Source organism: Arachis hypogaea, chromosome 16 (genome assembly GCF_003086295.3).
Source record: "Arachis hypogaea cultivar Tifrunner chromosome 16, arahy.Tifrunner.gnm2.J5K5, whole genome shotgun sequence".
Taxonomy (NCBI): domain Eukaryota; kingdom Viridiplantae; phylum Streptophyta; class Magnoliopsida; order Fabales; family Fabaceae; genus Arachis; species Arachis hypogaea.
The window spans coordinates 100,847,183-100,865,591 of NC_092051.1; the positions used below are offsets into that span (position 1 = coordinate 100,847,183).

General features: G+C 35.0%; 1 protein-coding gene across 1 annotated transcript; it reads right to left on the minus strand.

The window, feature by feature from the left end:
- Positions 1 to 605: 605 nt before the first annotated feature.
- On the minus strand, positions 606 to 4,394 carry LOC112758698 (B3 domain-containing protein At5g06250-like). Its single transcript, XM_025807416.3, has 2 exons — positions 3,673 to 4,394; positions 606 to 1,315 (listed from the first exon to the last, which is right to left on the minus strand). Exons 1-2 carry the CDS (start codon positions 4,289 to 4,291, stop codon positions 1,152 to 1,154), a joined length of 783 nt encoding a protein of 260 aa, XP_025663201.2. The 5' UTR covers positions 4,292 to 4,394; the 3' UTR covers positions 606 to 1,151.
- Positions 4,395 to 18,409: the final 14,015 nt, after the last annotated feature.

Sequence of the window (18,409 nt, forward strand, 5' to 3'; positions counted from 1 at the left end):
AAATATTTAAATCATACCCAATATCCATTCAACTAGCACCCTATGGTATTAGGTATCCGGAATCATAGTATAATAAATACATTGTTAATTACTATGACAGTCGCAGGTCAAAGGAAACTCTATTACCGTGTTCATCTTGAGAATATCCTATTGACAAATATGCGGTAATTATAACCATTAGGAATTCTCAAAGTGAGTTAGTTTAATGGTGATATCTCTATATGCACCATTTATATATATAATTTAATAAATGAGATCTATTAATCTTCATCCAATGAAGACCATTATATATATATTGATCTTTCCGGATTATTAATGTCCTTTTTAATAATCCTATGACCAAGAACAATTTAGATTAAATTATAAAAGATTTATCACTCAATATTATGATCATTATCACAATGATAAATCTCTAAATTTAATCAAGGACCTTATTATATTAACATTTTAATATAATAACAATAACAAATTATTTAACACATGATTGAGTGGATTATGGTCCACTCCTTATTCCCAACAGAAATTAATTTCATATGACAATTCTTATAGTCTTTTAAGTTTCCGTACAATTTTGCTGTGCTTCTTAGATCTCAAATATATGAAGAATCGGACTTCGTTGGGAACATGTCCCCATCGCCTGGCATATTGACACCTTAATTAGTTTACTATATATGATAGTTGATATGCATAACTAAGAGGGAACAAGAATCCAATTGAAAAAGGATAATTAAGCATTTCCATTTGCATTCATATTCCAAATTTAACACAAGAAGGATCCTTTATAATCTTCAACTTGGTCTAGCTAACCTCCAAACTAGATACGCTTATAAAATAATTAACAATTCCTTTCATCGGTACTCTTGATGTTAATGACATCACCATACTCATACTATTTATATTATATTGTAATATAATTGACCGAAGGAATACCATAGCTTACCCCCAACCGGGGGAAAACAAAAAGAAAAGAAGAGAAGAGAATCTAAACAAGACAGTGACATATATATATAGCAAGAAGCCACCACTTGCATGTTTAGCATGTGACGATGGTGAACGACGATTCGAATTAATTAATTAGGAGGGATTATATTTATTTATTATATCACTAATATTAATTAATTGGGGAGGTGGGTCCTTGTCGATGAGATTTTTTAGGGTGCGAAGGTTTCAGAATTATTATTATTATTGTTATTATTACGTGTCTCTCGTTGTTCTTGGCATTCCATGTTCACCCCGAACAGCCTCAGCGTCCTCGAACCTGAACTCAAAGGGTTTTCCACCATTGTCGTTTCGTTCGCACCTTGGCACTCTCCACCTGTTACATTATCACACGTGCATAAGCCTATGCCTCAGTTAAGATCTGTGCTATTTAAATTTAAATATAAAAAGTTATTCTAACTGGTCAAAAAGATTATTAAAATAGAAGATTAGTAAAATGATAAATATAAAAATTTCATTATTATTGAATTTATAATTTTTATCCTATATAAGTTATATTATCTTGATTACAAAAATATTAAGCGTTCACTTTTTATTTTAGAAAAACTCGATACTAATACACTCTTTGAGACAGTGAATGTGACATCAAATTGCATTCAAATCTCTACCAAGAAAGCAATCTCTACCAAAAAAAAATTGAATTCAAATTGTCTTGTTTAATTTGGAAAAAAAAACATAAAGAAAGAAGGAACGTATATTAGAATTACAGTAGTATTATAAATCAGTATAATTTATTATTTTTAGTTAGTAATTAATTAATAATATTTAAAAATATTGATTAAAAATATAAAGCAAAATTTATTAGACTATTAACTAACATAATAACTAATATAAATTAAAATTCCTTATCTTATTTTTTTTTTAAATTATACATATCAACAATAGTGTGTGTTTTAGAATGGGAATGGCGTTGATTACATATTTTTCTTCAGTAATAAATGATGTTTGTTGATTTCTCATTCAAAAATTCTCAACCGGATAATATTTAAAATTCCTGTTGACGAAATAGAAGGCAGCAAATTAAACAAGTTGTAGAAACAAAAAGTGACCTTTAATTTGTCTTTATCTGTTTTTTGTTACTTCGTTAAATTTCGGTCACATGGCTCACGCAGCTAGCGCACGAGACCTGCAGATTTTAGGTACAATCTGAATTCTGATATCTGAGCAGATAAGGACCCAAATTACACATGACGCAAATTTCTCCCAATTACTTTCATGTCTACTTCTTTGAAACTACAATAGTAATTCTCAATCAAAAAGAACTGTCATAATTACCATTATTGCATTTTAAGCTATGTTCTTTGAATCCAATTTTTTATTTTTATTTTTTAATCTGGCAAGGGAGCAAACACACTTTACTCGCAAAAGTCATGTATATGTGGATTTTGTAATTATCATTCTTTCTGTTTTCTCTATATTACGTTCTTTTTCTCACTTAGTGTCTACTGTGTCACCGCCGAAAGTGGATAAGAAAATTTTCTACTACACTTTTTTTTTTAACAGACAAACGTAGCATTACAAAGTGCACTGCAACTGAAGAAAAGCAACACGATAAATTTAAAAAAAAATTGAAGGGGTTGAATCCTGATAGAATCATTAATGGAAATGTAAAAATAATTTAGATAAGATACTCTTTATTTTTGTTTATCAAAACTTGTTAAAATAAAAAAAATTAATTTTTATACCATTTTTTATTTATTTTTTATACATTTCTTTTTGTATGGTATAACTTTTAATAAAAAAGGATAAAATATATACAAAAGAAGTATATACAAAATGGTGCATATAACATTACTTTACAAAAAAATTAATACTTGCATAAACTAATGGACCATTATTTAATTATACTTTCTTGATCGGGAACAAATATTGTATAGTCAATATTAAAAATAAAAATATCTAAAATTCAATAAAAAAATTAAAATATTATTTATATACTAAAATTAATTATTAAAATTAATTATTATTTATTTATATATAAATATATATGTTTTTAAATTTATTTTTAATATATATTTTATATTATAATATATATTTTATATAATAACTAATTTTAATACTTAATTTTAATATATATTTAATATAATTAAAAAAACATAAATTTAAACTCTGCAAAAATTTATTTTTAATTAATTTTATAATTGTTACCTAAAAAAAATGTTATCTAAATTTTTTTTATGAATAATAAGTTTATTATTATAATTTTTTTAATGAGAGTACATAAAAAGTACATAGTATATAAGATGTAATAATTCATAATATTTATTAAATTATTACATCTTATATATTACGTATTCTTTATATACTTTCATTCAAAAAAATTACAATAATAAGTCTATTTTTCATAAAAAAAAAATCTAAGTAACAATAATGAATTTATTTAATAATTTACTATAATATTGGCAGAAACTAGTTAATATGCTTAGATTTGTTGTCTAAATATATTAAAATTTTAAAGTAAAAATAACGTGTAATTAATTTTATATAAAGTTGATAGGTGAAAGTCGTTAAATAATTTAATTAAATTTTTATTTAACAACTCTCATTTATCAATTTTACTTTTACGTGAATTCACCAAGTTTAAAAGTCATATTTTCTCATTCCCACGGTTTTGAAAAGCAGAATATCTAATGAATAGGTAGTTAAGAAATGATCAGGAGTAGAAGAAGAAACCTGCATGAAGAAAATATTCATTGGAATGATAGGATGAGAAGGGATGTTGCTGGTGGTGCGTAGGATACCCCACAGAAACAGAAACAGCAGCATCACCCACCACCACACTCTCACTGTTGCCATCACCACCACTGGTACCCTCATCCCTTCTCCTCCTCCTCCTCCTCCCTCTAGCCGCCAGGGGCATGGTCCCGGGATCACGGCGCCTCCAACTAACAAAGAAATTATTGGGATGGAGGCGGTGCCTCTTGAACAAAACGACGTCGCCGGCAGAAAGGTGGTTTTCCCTAACGTAGCGGCCCCATCCTTTGGTGAGAACATAGCTTTGGCTGCTGCTCCAATAGGAGTAACGGAACCTCCATTGTTTTCCCGATTGGTCCTCGAAATTCAGAAGCAGGCCCTTCCCTTCGGTCGAGTATCCGTCAGCGCCGGTCGGGAAATGAGCCTCCGCGTGGGGCTTTGGGATGACGATGCGGTTGAGCTTCCCAACGTCGCTTGGAGTAAGAACCTTCTCGAACATCAACTCCTTATTATTATTCATTTCATCTTCAGTGATATTATCTTCTGCTTCTTCTTGTTGTTGCTGAGTCCACCGTAGTGGTGTTTCTGATGATGACATTCTTTTATGAATTGTTATGTTTGTGAGGCGCAGATCAGAATTGAATAGACAGAGAGAAGATCGAGTGGGTTTAGAAAGAGGGGGTCGAGGAGGGGACTTACTATTTAATTTCATGGAGCTTCAATCCAGCCACATACAACTAACGCTTATATATACACATTTGCGGCTGCCTCTAACTCTCTGTACACACACATCTATGTCACTACCCGCAATCCCGCACTACTCTCTGCATTCTTTTTTTAATGCAAGATAACTTATGTCTTTCTTATACTTTGTAGATAAATATAATATATAGTTTAATTAAGTTTAAATATAAATATAAACATAAAATAAGTTTGCATTACTATACGAGTGGCCAATAAATAATTAATTTCTTTTATTTTTATGTCATGGTTGTATATATTGACCAATAGCTAGTACTTTGGTAATAAAGAGAAAGTATAGGGAGCCAATGACCTAAACGTACAATGTGTACAATGAAGGTTTGGAAAGTATTAGAGATATTATTATTAGTGTTACATTGTCCTGTCAAGTTACGCTTTTGTATATATTAACTTTAGTTTTTCAATTTTGTAAATAATTAAATAAGTTTTTAAAATTTTAATTTGTAAATTTTTGTTTGTTCCTAATCTCAACTGTCATTAATACAATATTAATATAGACAATTAAGTATTAACACATTCGACATAATCAAATTGATGTCCCAAATTATTTAATTGGACGTATTTTAGTCTCTTCTACTATAAATCTTGACCTCAAAATTATGCTATAATTATTCTTTAATAAAATTTTTACTTTTTAAAAAGTGTAATATTTATGTTTAATAATTAAACTAAAAATAATTTTTAATAAATACAAATAACAATAATTATGTTTAATAAAATATTTTTTAAAATTTAAAAATATTATAAAAGACATATATTTAAGTATTAAATTTAAAAATTAATTAATATATGAAGTTATATTAGATTTTTAAATTTTGAGAAGTACAAGCTAACTTTAAAAAATTTCATTTTAATTATTTTTAAAAGTACTCCGATCTTTTATAAACTACAAATATAAGCACATAGTCTTTTTTTAATTTACCAAACACAAAATAAGACATCTTTACAAAATTTTACCAAACCAAACTTTCACTTTATCTTTTTGTAATTTGACGACAAATCGAAGGCTATTTTAATCCAACCCTTTGAAGTTTTGTTAAGACACATAAATTGAAACAAGTTTGACGAATTTTTGTGGTGCTAAACTAGTTCAAACTTTTAATTTTTTTTACTGTTTTTCTCTCATCATGAACTTGTAAATTGGACGACTTTATCTGATTTTAGTTCAATATCGAATGGAAGTACATACTGCAATAGCAATACTTGGAAAAAATTGGTTCTGCTATTCAGTGGCATGGTGGAATTTAAATCATTGGCACTTGGGAATGCAAACTTATTTGCATCCTCTGCTATTAACTATTCAACCAAGAGTTTGTTAAATATGCTCTAAAAAATACTCAGTTAAAAAATCACAAGGGAAAGTTGTACAATGAAAAAAAAATTCAATTCATTAATTAAAATAAAAAGTCCAATTTTTTTTGGAAGTATGCATATCCAGAGGAGAAGAGAAGATGAGGATTGTGATGTAATTTTGCAACTCAAAGTTTATGTGAACATGAAAATACTATGTTAATGACCGTTGAATTAGGAACAAATAAAAATTTATGAATTAAAATTTCAAAGGCTTATTTGATCATTTTTAAAAGTGATAGACTATTTTGATTCCCACTGAAAATGTTAAAAACTAATTTTATACGTTATCTCCTTATATATATATATGATACGGCCGTTACAGATCCTATGCCATAATTTGGCATTGTGCACCATAACTCAACACTTTACGTTATAATTCGGTGTTATACGTTACAATCAGACTCAACGAACTGCATTCTGGAATAAAAACATCCGACCAGACATTATCACTTATTAAAATCTAATAACTGCTCTTCAATACAGAATGATCAACAAAAATGTAACCGATCTATTTTCACCTCACCTATAAAAGTATGATATTTTATCCTCAAACACACACACAAAACTCACAGTACTAACTTAAGCATCGGAGTGCCTTTTGCAGGTACACTCCCCCTTTGCCCACAATCTCCACAACGTGACATGTCTCTAGACGAAGAGCTCGGATCTTCCTAGCCTACAGCTCGGCGTTGAAGGAAACAGCTCGGCGTCGACTCTCAGAAGACGACTTACATCTAGGTTACATACACGAGAACAATTGACGCCCACCATGGGGCCGAAAATATAGATCTTTTCTTTTTCATTGGCCTCAGTGTTTCTACGTTTGCTCATGGCTGATCTCCCCCCACCTACACCGTCCTAGCTTCTCTGGATGGTGACTGAGTTGCAACAAGCCAACCAGCGAATGGCGGAAGAGAATCAAATAATGGCGAACCAAATAGCCGAGTTAACTAATACTCGGATTGAAAATAGTGACGGACGTCAAGAATGAACCGAAGAAGTTGAGCATAAGTCTGGTCCAACACATGTCTCTGAAAATTGCTCGGAATGAAGAAGCCCAACCTGTACACAATGAAGAAGCTCAGCCAGAAAACAAAGATGGCGAACCGGACAGCTCACCTGGGCCATTCACGGCCGAGGTGATGAACTTCGTACTATCCAGAAAGTTCACCCTACCAACTACCTTAACCCCATACGACGGGTTAGGCGATCCAAAGAAATACATAAAAAAGTTCACATCCATAATGATAGTAAATGGTGCATCCGATAAAGTTTTATGTCGTTGTTTTCCATCTTATCTAAACGGTCTTGCACTTGATTAGTTTTGTTCCTTGTCTGCAGATTCTATTTCATGTTTTTGGGACCTATCAAAGCTTTTCGAGGAGCATTTTGCTGGATCAGCTATCTACCTGCACCACTCTGACTACCTGACACAATCAAACAAGGTCAGAATGAAAGCTTCAAAGACTACATGACATGATTCACAATGGTGGCTATGAGTATACCAAACCTCCACCCTGAGGTGCATCTACACGCCATCAAAAGCGGACTCCAACCAGGGAAATTCCAGGAGGCTATTGCTGTTGCCAAACCAAAAACCTTGGCCAAGTTCTGTAAAAAGGAAAAAGGCCAGATTGACATTGAAGAACTCCGACAAGCTCGGAAAGCAGAAAAGCCCCAGTACAAAGAAGAAGATAAACCACGGGATAGTAAGAAAAGTTTTAAACTAACCCCCCGTTATGAATCCTATACTCAGTTCAATACAAAGTGCGACGATATCATCAGGGAGATCCTAAATTTCAAATTGATCAAGCCACCAAGGAAGGCTGGAAACTATCCAGATTCAAAGGGCGTAGACAAATCAAAGTATTGCACTTTTCACCATAAGCATGGACATACCACTGATGAGTGTGTCATCGCCAAAGACCTATTAGAACGACTAGCTCGACAAGGTCATCTCGATAAATACATCGGTAATAATATACAACGGCGTGCCCCTCCCACTGGCGATCATAACTTGGCAGGACAACACAGTCGAGACAAAGAAAGGGCGAGCACAAGTCATCTTGAACAACCAAGAGGAGTTATTAACTATATTTTTGGAGGTTTTGCAAGTGGAGGTGCTACAAGCTCGGCAAGAAAACGCTCTTACCGAGCTATGTTATCAATAGAAGCTAGCTCAAACAATCCTCAAATGCCTTCACACTTCCTCAGATGACGTTTCAAGCTTCCGACTTCAATACAACTACAACAAATCTAGATGACCCTGTTGTTATCTCCATCCAGTTAGGAGATCTTTTGGTTACAAAGGTACTACTGGACCCATGGACCAGTGCTGATGTTCTTTTCTACTCAACATTCCAGAAGATGAAACTAAGTAACAACATGTTACAACCATCCCCTGGAGACCTGGTCAGATTTTCAGGTGAAAGGGTCCTGGTTTTGGGATCTGTGAGGTTACAAACCACACTCGGTAAGACTCCCTTATTAAAGACTTCAGATGTTCAATATTTAGTTGTTGATTATTTTAGCCCTTACAATTTGATACTTGGCCGACCTTTCTTGAATAAGTTCGGCACTATCGTTTCTACAATTCATCTTTGTGTTAAGTTCTCTATGCAGGATGATACTATTGCAACAATTCACAGTGACACCTGTGACGCAAGACAATGTTACAACAATAGTCTCAAAAGACCCAACCGAAGTATCAATGCACATGTACATAACATCAACAGTCAGGGGGAACTCCCAGTTTTGGCCGACCTTGATCCAAGGGCAGATGTTCTCGAACACCCATCCCCAACAGAGGACTTACAAAAAAATTATTTTGCAGATAATTCGAAAAAATTCACTTATGTAGGAACTACACTAAGCTTGGAAGAGAAAGCCTCATTTCAAATGTTCCTACAACAAAATGCCGACTTATTTGCCTGGACACCTGCAGACATGCCTGGCATTGACCCATCAGTCATCTCTCATAGGCTGGCGTGAGATCCCTCTGTCCAACCTATAGCACAGAAGAAGCAAAACCTAGGCCTTGAAAGAAAGCAAGCCTCTCTGGAAAACACTAAAAAGCTAATCAGTGCCAGCTTCATACAAGAGATTAGATTCACAACATGGTTGGCAAACTTCTTCATGGTAAAGCATGCCCAAAAAATTCCTATCCCTTACCATCTATTGATTGTTTGGTAGACAATGCTTTAGGTTATAAAACACTGAGTTTCATAGATGCATATTCTGGCTATAACCAGATTCTAATGCATTCGTCCTATTAAATTAAAACTGCATTTATTACCGAATATGGAAATTACTGTTATAAAGTTATGCCATTTGGACTTAAAAATGCAGGAGCAACATATCAACGTCTTATGGACAGGGTATTTGCAGCACAGATTGGTAGAAACCTCGAAGTTTATATCAACAACATGGTAGCCAAAACAAAGCTCGGCAACAATCATCTTGACAACCTTACAGAAATATTCAACCAAATCCGAAAATAGAAAAAGTGGCTTAATCCTGAGAAATGCGCCTTTGGTGTACAAGGAGGCAAATTCCTCGGTTTCATGCTCACCAACCACGGAATCAAGGCCAATCCAGAAAAATGCCGAGCTGTATTAGATATGGCAAGCCCACAAACTATCAATGAAGTCCAACAGTTAACAGGGTGACTTGCTCCTCTCTCTAGATTCCTACCTTGTTCAGCTTCAAAATCTTTCTGTCTCTTTCAAATACTAAAAAAGAAAAAAAAATTTTCATTGGACTGATGAATGTGAAAATGTTTTCACAAATATAAAAAGCACTCTTTCAAAACCACCTATTTTGCAAACACCCCTTCAAGGGAAACCACTTTACTTATATTTATTTGTTACTGACTGGGCCATAAGCTCTGTTCTTATTGCAGAGTGACATAAACAACAACAGCCGATCTATTTTACTAGTAAGACTCTGCAACATGCCGAGCTTCACTATCCTAATATCGAAAAGCTAGCATTAGCTTTAGTGTTCTCCGCCCGACGACTTTGACCATATTTTCAAAGCCATGTCATCTATGTTCGCACAGATCAACATTTACGACAAGTTCTTCAAAAACCAGAATTAGCTGGCTGACTAGTTAAATGGTCGGTTGAGCTCTCTAAATTTGACATCAGATACCAGGGGTGAGGTCCCATAAAGTCTCAATATTTGGCAGATTTCATTGCCGAATTCACAATCCTAATTTCCATTAATGACTCAACCCAATAGTCTTTGTATGTAGATGGCTCATCTAATCCCCAAGGGTGTGGTGCTGGGGTTTTACTTGAAGATGGTAATGGTTATGTCATTGAGCAGTCTTTATACTTTTCTTTCACAGCGAGTAACAATCAAACTGAGTATGAAGCTCTAATTACCGGTCTCAAACTCGCCGCCGATCTAAATATTACCAAACTGAAGGTATATTATGACTTTTTACTCGTCGTACAACAAGTAAATAACTTGTATCAGGTAAAGATCCTTTACTATCCAAATACGTTGCTATTGTTGAAAACTTAATTTCTAAGTTCTCCAAATTTGAAATTCTACATATACCTCATGACCATAATAGCCAAGTTGATATCCTATCTAAGTTCGCCAGTACACAAACACCAACTTCTTCCCTGCACCAGTTTACACTACTCAAACCAAGTATAGATCTAACCGAAGTCCTAAGTGTGGTACATGATGCAGATTGGCGAGGACCCTATATAAACTATCTCAGGACTGGAATCATACCAAACAACATTGAAAATACTTGAAAATTTAACCGACAAGCTTCATTTTTTACAATATATAACAACTGCCTACATAGACGAGGATTCTCTCATCCTCTGCTTAAATGTCTTTCCAGGTCGGAGGCCGAACTTGCGCTTGCCGAAGCACATGAAGGAATATGTGGCACAAACCTTGGAGCCCGGAGTTTGTCCTCAAAGATACTCCGAGCTGGTTTCTTTTGGCCGACATTGCAACAAGATTGTAAAATAAAGGTAAAAAGCTGCGATAATTGCCAAAAGCACAGTTCAATTACACACCTACCAGCCGAAATCCTTCACAATTCCGAGGTAAGTTGGCCCTTCAATTAGTGGGGGCTTGGCATCCTCGGCCTTTTCCCTTTGGCGGCAGGGCAGGTAAAATTTCTAATAGTGGCTATTGATTACTTCTCCAAATGGAAAGAGGCACAACCCCTAGCCAAAATCACATCACAACAAATGGTTTCCTTTGTATGAAAAAATATTATTTGTAGATTCAACATATCTCGGCACATTATCACTGATAATAGTCGCCAGTTTGCCGATAAAAAAATTACCTCTTTTTTTGCAAGATTTAAATATCAGACAACATTTTTCCTCGGTAGAACACCCACAGACAAATGGTTTTGCCGAGGCTGCAAACAAAGTTATCTTACATGCTTTGAGAAAGAAACTTGATGATGCCAAAGGTCTCTAGGCCGAATTAGTACTAGAGGTCATATGGGGATACAACACCACCATCCACTCAACAACAAAGGAAACACATTTCCGACTGATATATGGGTCGGACGCAATGATACCTGTCGAGATCTCCCAAGCCTCACTCTAAAATCAATTGGCTAACCATAGTACAGCAGATACAACTCGTCAACATGACCTAGACACCATTGAAGAAATTCGATCTTCAGCAGCAATCACACACTGAGCTATGCAACAGCATATAGCTCGGTGATATAACCAAAAGCTCCATCCAAGGTCCTTCCAGGTAAACGACTTGGTGCTCAGACGAACCGAACAAGCTAGAAGACCCCAAAACCATGGCAAACTAGCAGCTAACTGGGAAGGTCCTTTCCAAGTTATTGAAGTACTCAGCAACAGGGCCTATCGATTACAATCCTTAGATGGTAATACTCTGCCAAATACTCCGAATGTATCATCTCTTAAGATATATTATAGTTAAAAGACAGGGCCAGGCGAGTACTCTTTTTTCTACTACCAAGATTTTTTCCAAAAAGGGTTTTGCTTGAGGAGTTTTTAACGAGGCTTGCCTACCTGCACCTTTGTAATCAAAGGTCTATGAATAAATACATATGTACTATATTTTTATTCTATCTTGCTGTAACATTTTCTCTCTAACCTCTATCTCGCCGACTTTTCTTCGGAATGATCGCACAACTGATCTTATCTATTAAAGTCAAATATTTTCATCTGGCCTATACAAATCCTATCCTCTCAATTATACGTTTCGGGAATACAATTATCAAACAACTATTGACTAACGTTAAGCAAACATAAAAACGTATTGCTATCAAATAATTCATACAAATGCCTTTTACCAAACAAACAAACAGTGAAAGGCGATTTCTAAACATAATACCATTTTAAGGTGTTCCAATAAATTTAAAGTTCCCAAAATAGCTCTATCAAGAGCATACCAAGTTCAAAACAAACAGACATACTTCAGTTAAAACAAATTACAAATCTAATAAAAAATAACAACTATTCAACATTCTCATCTTCTTCTTTAGAAGCACCATCATCCTCCACCAGAGCTCCATCATGGATGATCTTCCCTAGACCCATCTGAGAAAAATCAAACCCAGGAGCAAGAAACTTTGCCTGTTGTGAAACTCGTTCAAACCCTTCCATAAAAGAATCCAAGATCTCTGCTTCCTTCTATTTCTTTGTCTCTTTCAACTTCGTTGTCCCTCAAATATCTGAGCACTCATGGTGGATAGGTCAGCTTCCTTCTTCTTCACATCCTCTACTTCCTTCGCATAATTTTCTTTCATCAGCTTCAACTCCTTCTTAGTTTTTGATAACTTAGTCTCCAATTCGGCTAGTCTGGTATTTTTTAAAGCCAATTCTTCTTTCAAAATTGGGTCTTGCTTTTGCTCGACCAATTTTCAATGTTTCTTTTCTTGGCTGCGTCCTAAGCTCGCTAGCCGAAGACCAATCACCTTAAACGACCAAAGAGATACCATAAGGGATATATTTATACATATATCAATATATAAACCACAATCAACAATAACATATATTACCTGCATATATTGATCAATGGCGACGTCCCCAACCTCGTCTGCCAAAGTCACATCTGCTGACATCTGGCAAACCTCGTTGGCAAAAACCATATAAGGATGATCCTTCCCCTACAATGACGAGCCATCACTCTGATCGGCCATGTGATGCAATTTCTTTTGATTCTCCATAAAGGAATGAATCTCCTCTATGGGAACCTCTTTACCCTTTTCAGTGAATCCTCAGACAGATGTACCACATCAGACTTTCTTTTCTTCAATATAACCTTTTTTCGTGTGGGAAGAAGTTGGTTAACCTCACCCACTCCAATCCCCTTATCTGCCTTCGAAAATGACCCTTCTTTTTCAAGGTTCTTACTTTTCACCCGAGCCCTCAGGGTGGCAGCAGATACCCTGGGATACTTTCTCCCTAAAAACAAAAAACAAAAAATAAGTAAGCTATATATATATTGCAACGCCACAATATCAATATTTCAAAATCTCACCTAAATATTCTATAACGGCCTGCCTATTATCTTCCCATTGGAGTATATCAAACACCGAAATCAACTCCTTCCGATCAACAACTTCCACTAAATACTTAATGATGCATTCATCTCTTGCACTAATGGTTTCTGACCCGAGAATATTATGACGCTCTGAACACCATCAAAGAGGAAACTTTTCCCCCAAATTTTCATCCATATAGAATGAGAAATCACCTTCAGCATTAGAAACCTTCACATACATCTCTTTGAAGTCTTTAAACGACAACTTGTATAACTTAAAGATAGAAAACCTCGGTGAGCTATTCAAGTTCACCCAACCCCTTTCCAGACACCTTTGGCCTGAAATAAGGAGAAGAACAACTCAATAGAGGGAGTCTCTTCTAAAAACTCCATCAGAATCTCAAAACCACGTAGAAACGCCCACCCATTAGGGTGGAGTTGGGAAGGTGCATAGTTTAGTTGCCTCAACACCTGACATTCAAACTCAGTGAAGGGAAGCTTCACCCTCAACTCCTCTAACACACAGCTATACATATAAAAGAATTCAAACCCTTCCCCCTTATGAAACACACGAACACTAGGGACACAAGAAAGCAACTCCAATCGAAGACCAGACCCACCCCTCACAATTTTACTTTTATCTATCTCTTTCACAGCTTCCTGATCTAAAATCAGTGAAGAAAGCTTCTTAACGTCATCATTTACCCAATCGTATGACCAATCAATCCTATCTTTTTTCTCTTTTACGAAACCCATCAGTAAGAATATAGTGAAGAAGAACAAGAATCGCAAAAGCTACAGGAAAATTTAAGCATACCTGTTTTGCTCATGTTTCTCCAAATGCCTCTGATAACAACAAAAACTTGTGCAAACAATCTAACCTTTTGGATTCCAAAGCTTTTAATTAAAACTTTAAAACTATTTTAGAATCCACTAAGCCATCACATCAGTTGCATCAAAGGAAATGATGTGCATTGGAAACACGCACGTCCTTTAATAGGCATTCAAGACCGTTTCTCTCTCCTACTCATATTAATTAAATAATTTTTTAATAAAGCATCTTGAACTGGGGTCTCCAAGGATAATCCAAATAGGCAAGTTATGAGCTCACTGGCTGACTTATGTTTCATTAAAAGCTCAACCTGCTTCATTAAAACGTATTCCCAGGCTAAGCTTGGAGTCTATGATACGGCCGTTACAGATCCGATGTCATAACTCAGCATTTTGCACCATAACTCGGTACTTTACGTTATAACTCGGCGTTATACGTTACAATCAGACTCAACGGACTGCATCCTGGAATAAAAATGTCCGACCAGAAATTATCACTTATTAAAACCTAATAACTGCTTTTCAATACAGAATAATCAACAGAAACGTAACCGACCTATTTTCACCTTACCTATAAAGGTATGATATTTTATCCTCAAACACACACAAAAAATTCACAGTACTAACTTAAGCATCGGAGTGCCTTTTGTAGGTACACTTCCCCTTTGCCCACACTCTCCACAACGTGATATCTCTCTGGATAAAGAGCTCGAATCTTCCTAGCCTACAGCTCGGTGTTGAAGGAAACAGCTCGGCGTCGACTCTCAGAAGCCAAGTTACGTCCAAGTTACATACACAAGAACAATATATATTCTAAAGCTAGACATAAACATTGAAATTATTGCCAAATAAAGCTTAACATGTGTGTCTAAATGAATGTTACTGGTGCGCGAAATAAGAACTCGCACAACTGAACCAACAAGTGCACTGGGTCGTCCAAATAATACCTGAGGTGAGTCCGGGTCGATCCCATGAGGATTTTTATTTTGAATCAAACAGTGGACACCTTGTAGATCTTAGTCAGGCGATTAGAAAAGATTTATGTTGTGAAAAACGCATAAAACATGAATAGGAATGAAATTACTTAATTTGAGTAAAACAAGTGATAAGAGAATGGTTGAGGCTTCGGAGATACTTCATTCTTTTGGATCAACCTTTCCTACTGTCTTTTCCAACTGTGAGTGATTCCTTCCATGGCGGGATGTAAGTGATCAACGCCGGTTCAATGGCCGCCAATCTTCTTCTCTCAGGCTGAACGCCAGGTTTAGTGTGCGCCCAATCTGAATGAGGGTGAAGCTCCTGCAGTTCATCCCTTCGATGATCCTACTCAAAATGCCACAAACAACGTCGAATATTCCAGATCAGAGAATGCTGCGCCTTTGGTTCTAGCCTCTACCACAAAGACCCTAATCTCCCCATACCTCAGCTGAATTGGTGTCTCGAGAAGTCCCCAACGAAGTCGTGGATTAGCCGTTCAAGAGATGTATAACAAAGCTTGTGGTTCAGTGATCTCTGGTGAAGGACTCACATTAAACCCATGTAGAATGAGGATGAGTGTTACGGTTCATCTTATTCATAAGGTTGAAGAACGAAGATACATCTTAGAATAGAGTCAAACACGAATTGAATAGAACAGTAGTACTTTTATTAATCCATGGAAATTAGCAGAGCTCCTAACCTTAACCTAGGAGGTTTAGAGACTCATATTATACATAATAATGTTCGAAAATATGATATGCTGGAGAGAGATCCTAAACATGGTTGATCTTTCCCTATATATACTAATCTAGTAACTAAGGATTACAGAAATATGACAAACTAGGTTGCTAGTGCGAAAATCCACTTACGGGGCCCACTTGGTGAGTGTTTGGGTTGAGCAAAAGAGTTAGCCACGTGCTAAGACTCCCTAGAGACGTTGAACGCTGGCTAGGGGCCCGCTTTTGGGCGTTAGACACTGGTCACCTTCTTTTGGACGTTGGATGCCAGAATATGGTTGGTGGCTGGCGTTGAACGCCAGTTTTGGGCCTTCAATTTCGAAGCAAAGTATGGACTATTATATATTTCTGGAAAGCCCTGGATGTTAGCTTTCCATAGTCGCTGAGAGCGTGCCATTTAGACTTTTGTAGCTCCAGAAAAGCTCCTTCGAGTGCACAGAGGTCAGATCCTGATAGTATCTATAGTGCTTTCTCTGTCTCTGAATCAGATTTTTGTTCCAACTCCTCAATTTTAGCCAGAAAATACCTGAAATTACATAAAAACACACAAACTCAAAGTAGAATAAAAAAATGTGAATTTTACACTAAAACCTATAAAAACTCAATAAAACTTAAACAAAATATAATAAAAATTATATAAAAATAATAACAAAAAATGTATAAAATATCCGCTCATTAGTTATATTTTACTAGGTAAATAACATATAGTGTAATTTGGGGTCCCATGTTATTAATTTGGTTAACAAATCAAGTGTTTGGGCCCCTTAATTCTCGGTCGCCCTTCCTCAGTCCTTAATCCTACTTCCACGGCTAAATAGAGTCATAATCATCATATCAATATCATAATAAACGGATAATCGCTCTTTCATAATATATATTCGTTTCCGTGCCCTTTCTTATCCAATCGCCGGCCTATCTATGATATCACTTTAATTTATTTGTACACCGAATTCCAGTTTTTGTTTCTGTTTCACCCTTAATTTTTCATTACCCATCGCCCATCGGTTACTTTTGTAATATTATTATAATTATTATTATTATTATTATTGTTACTATTAGTTTTTTAAGTACTATTATTTTTGTTCTTGCTTTGATCAAATCAATCTCATATGGTCGGTTAGTGTGCAAAAAGGTCATCGGAGACCAAATTTTAACTCATGCTTTGCTGGACTGTTATTTAGTTTGGTTTGTAAATGACATGTTTTATATTATACTGAAAGGGTTAAAGTAGTTTTGAGCATGCAATTCTACATATAACAAAAAGGTTATATATATATATAGTGGATTATTATAGTATTTATTACTAAAAAATTGTATAGAAAATAAAAAATAACAACATTTTACCGTTTTTGCCAAATTATACTTTCAAGATATAGCTCGATAGTCTTCACACCGGCGAGACAATCTTCTTGTGATGATTATAGCTTGGTACACAAAAACAGGAGGTGTGAGTACTTGTAAATGCATTTCGACACTCAAGTAAGTATAGGGTATATTATGATTAAATGACTTAATCTTAGAATATTAAAATCATACACTCACCTCTTTACGTGGAGATTTATATAGGTGCTTTGGTATTGTAACAGTCTTTGATATTATGTCTGTTAGTTGGTTATGATTATAAAAGTAAACAGAGGAAAGAAAATCGACGTTATCATATTAAAAAATGAATATTCGTTTTATGATTGTTACAACCGAGTTATATCGGGTAAATCATTATCTAGAAAATATTTCTCTTTGTAAAAAATTGTTCTTGTACAAATTGGCTTGACCTTGTCAGATACAGCTCATCCTTTTGGCAATCTCTTCAAGATTTTTAAGTAGGATGTTTTATACCTTGGATATTGGAAGAATATGGAGTGTGGATATCTGTACAAAGCACTTTTATGTTCAAGTCAGTGTATAGAATACTTTGTGTAAGTATAATTTTGGTTCTTAAGGTATAGGTCGAAAATTTTTTCGTCTCCAACTTTCTTTTGCATACAAAATCGTCCCCAAGGTTTAACTTAGTTTTAAAATCGTCCTTACCTTAGGAATCAAAATCGTACAGAGGTGGCAGCGGAAGCGAAGGCAGAGGTAGATCGTGAACATTTTTTTCTTTCTTTTTCCTTCTTCCTTCTCCTTCTTCCCTTTTCCTTTGCAGGAGTAGTAACACTCTCTTTGTCTTATTTTTTCTTTTCTTTTTATTTTATAATATTTTTGGTCATGGGTAATTTGGTCCAAAATTTTAATATTTAAGTAAAAAGGATGATTTTAAAGTTTTGTTTTAAACCTTAGGGACGATTTTGTATGCAAGAAAGGTTAGGGACGAAAAAAATTTTCGGCCTATATTTTAGGGACCAAAATTGTATTTAATCCTACCTCTGTCCTTCGTGTTGATGTTATGTTATAGACTTGAGTATAACTCATAGCCATTTATCGGTTATAATTTTATAAACCATGATACCCTTTACACGGTTCATAGCATTTATGTAGTGATGGTAAGACTCCAGATTTTTAAAAATTAACTTATGTGTTTAATTAAGATTTATGATATTTATTTA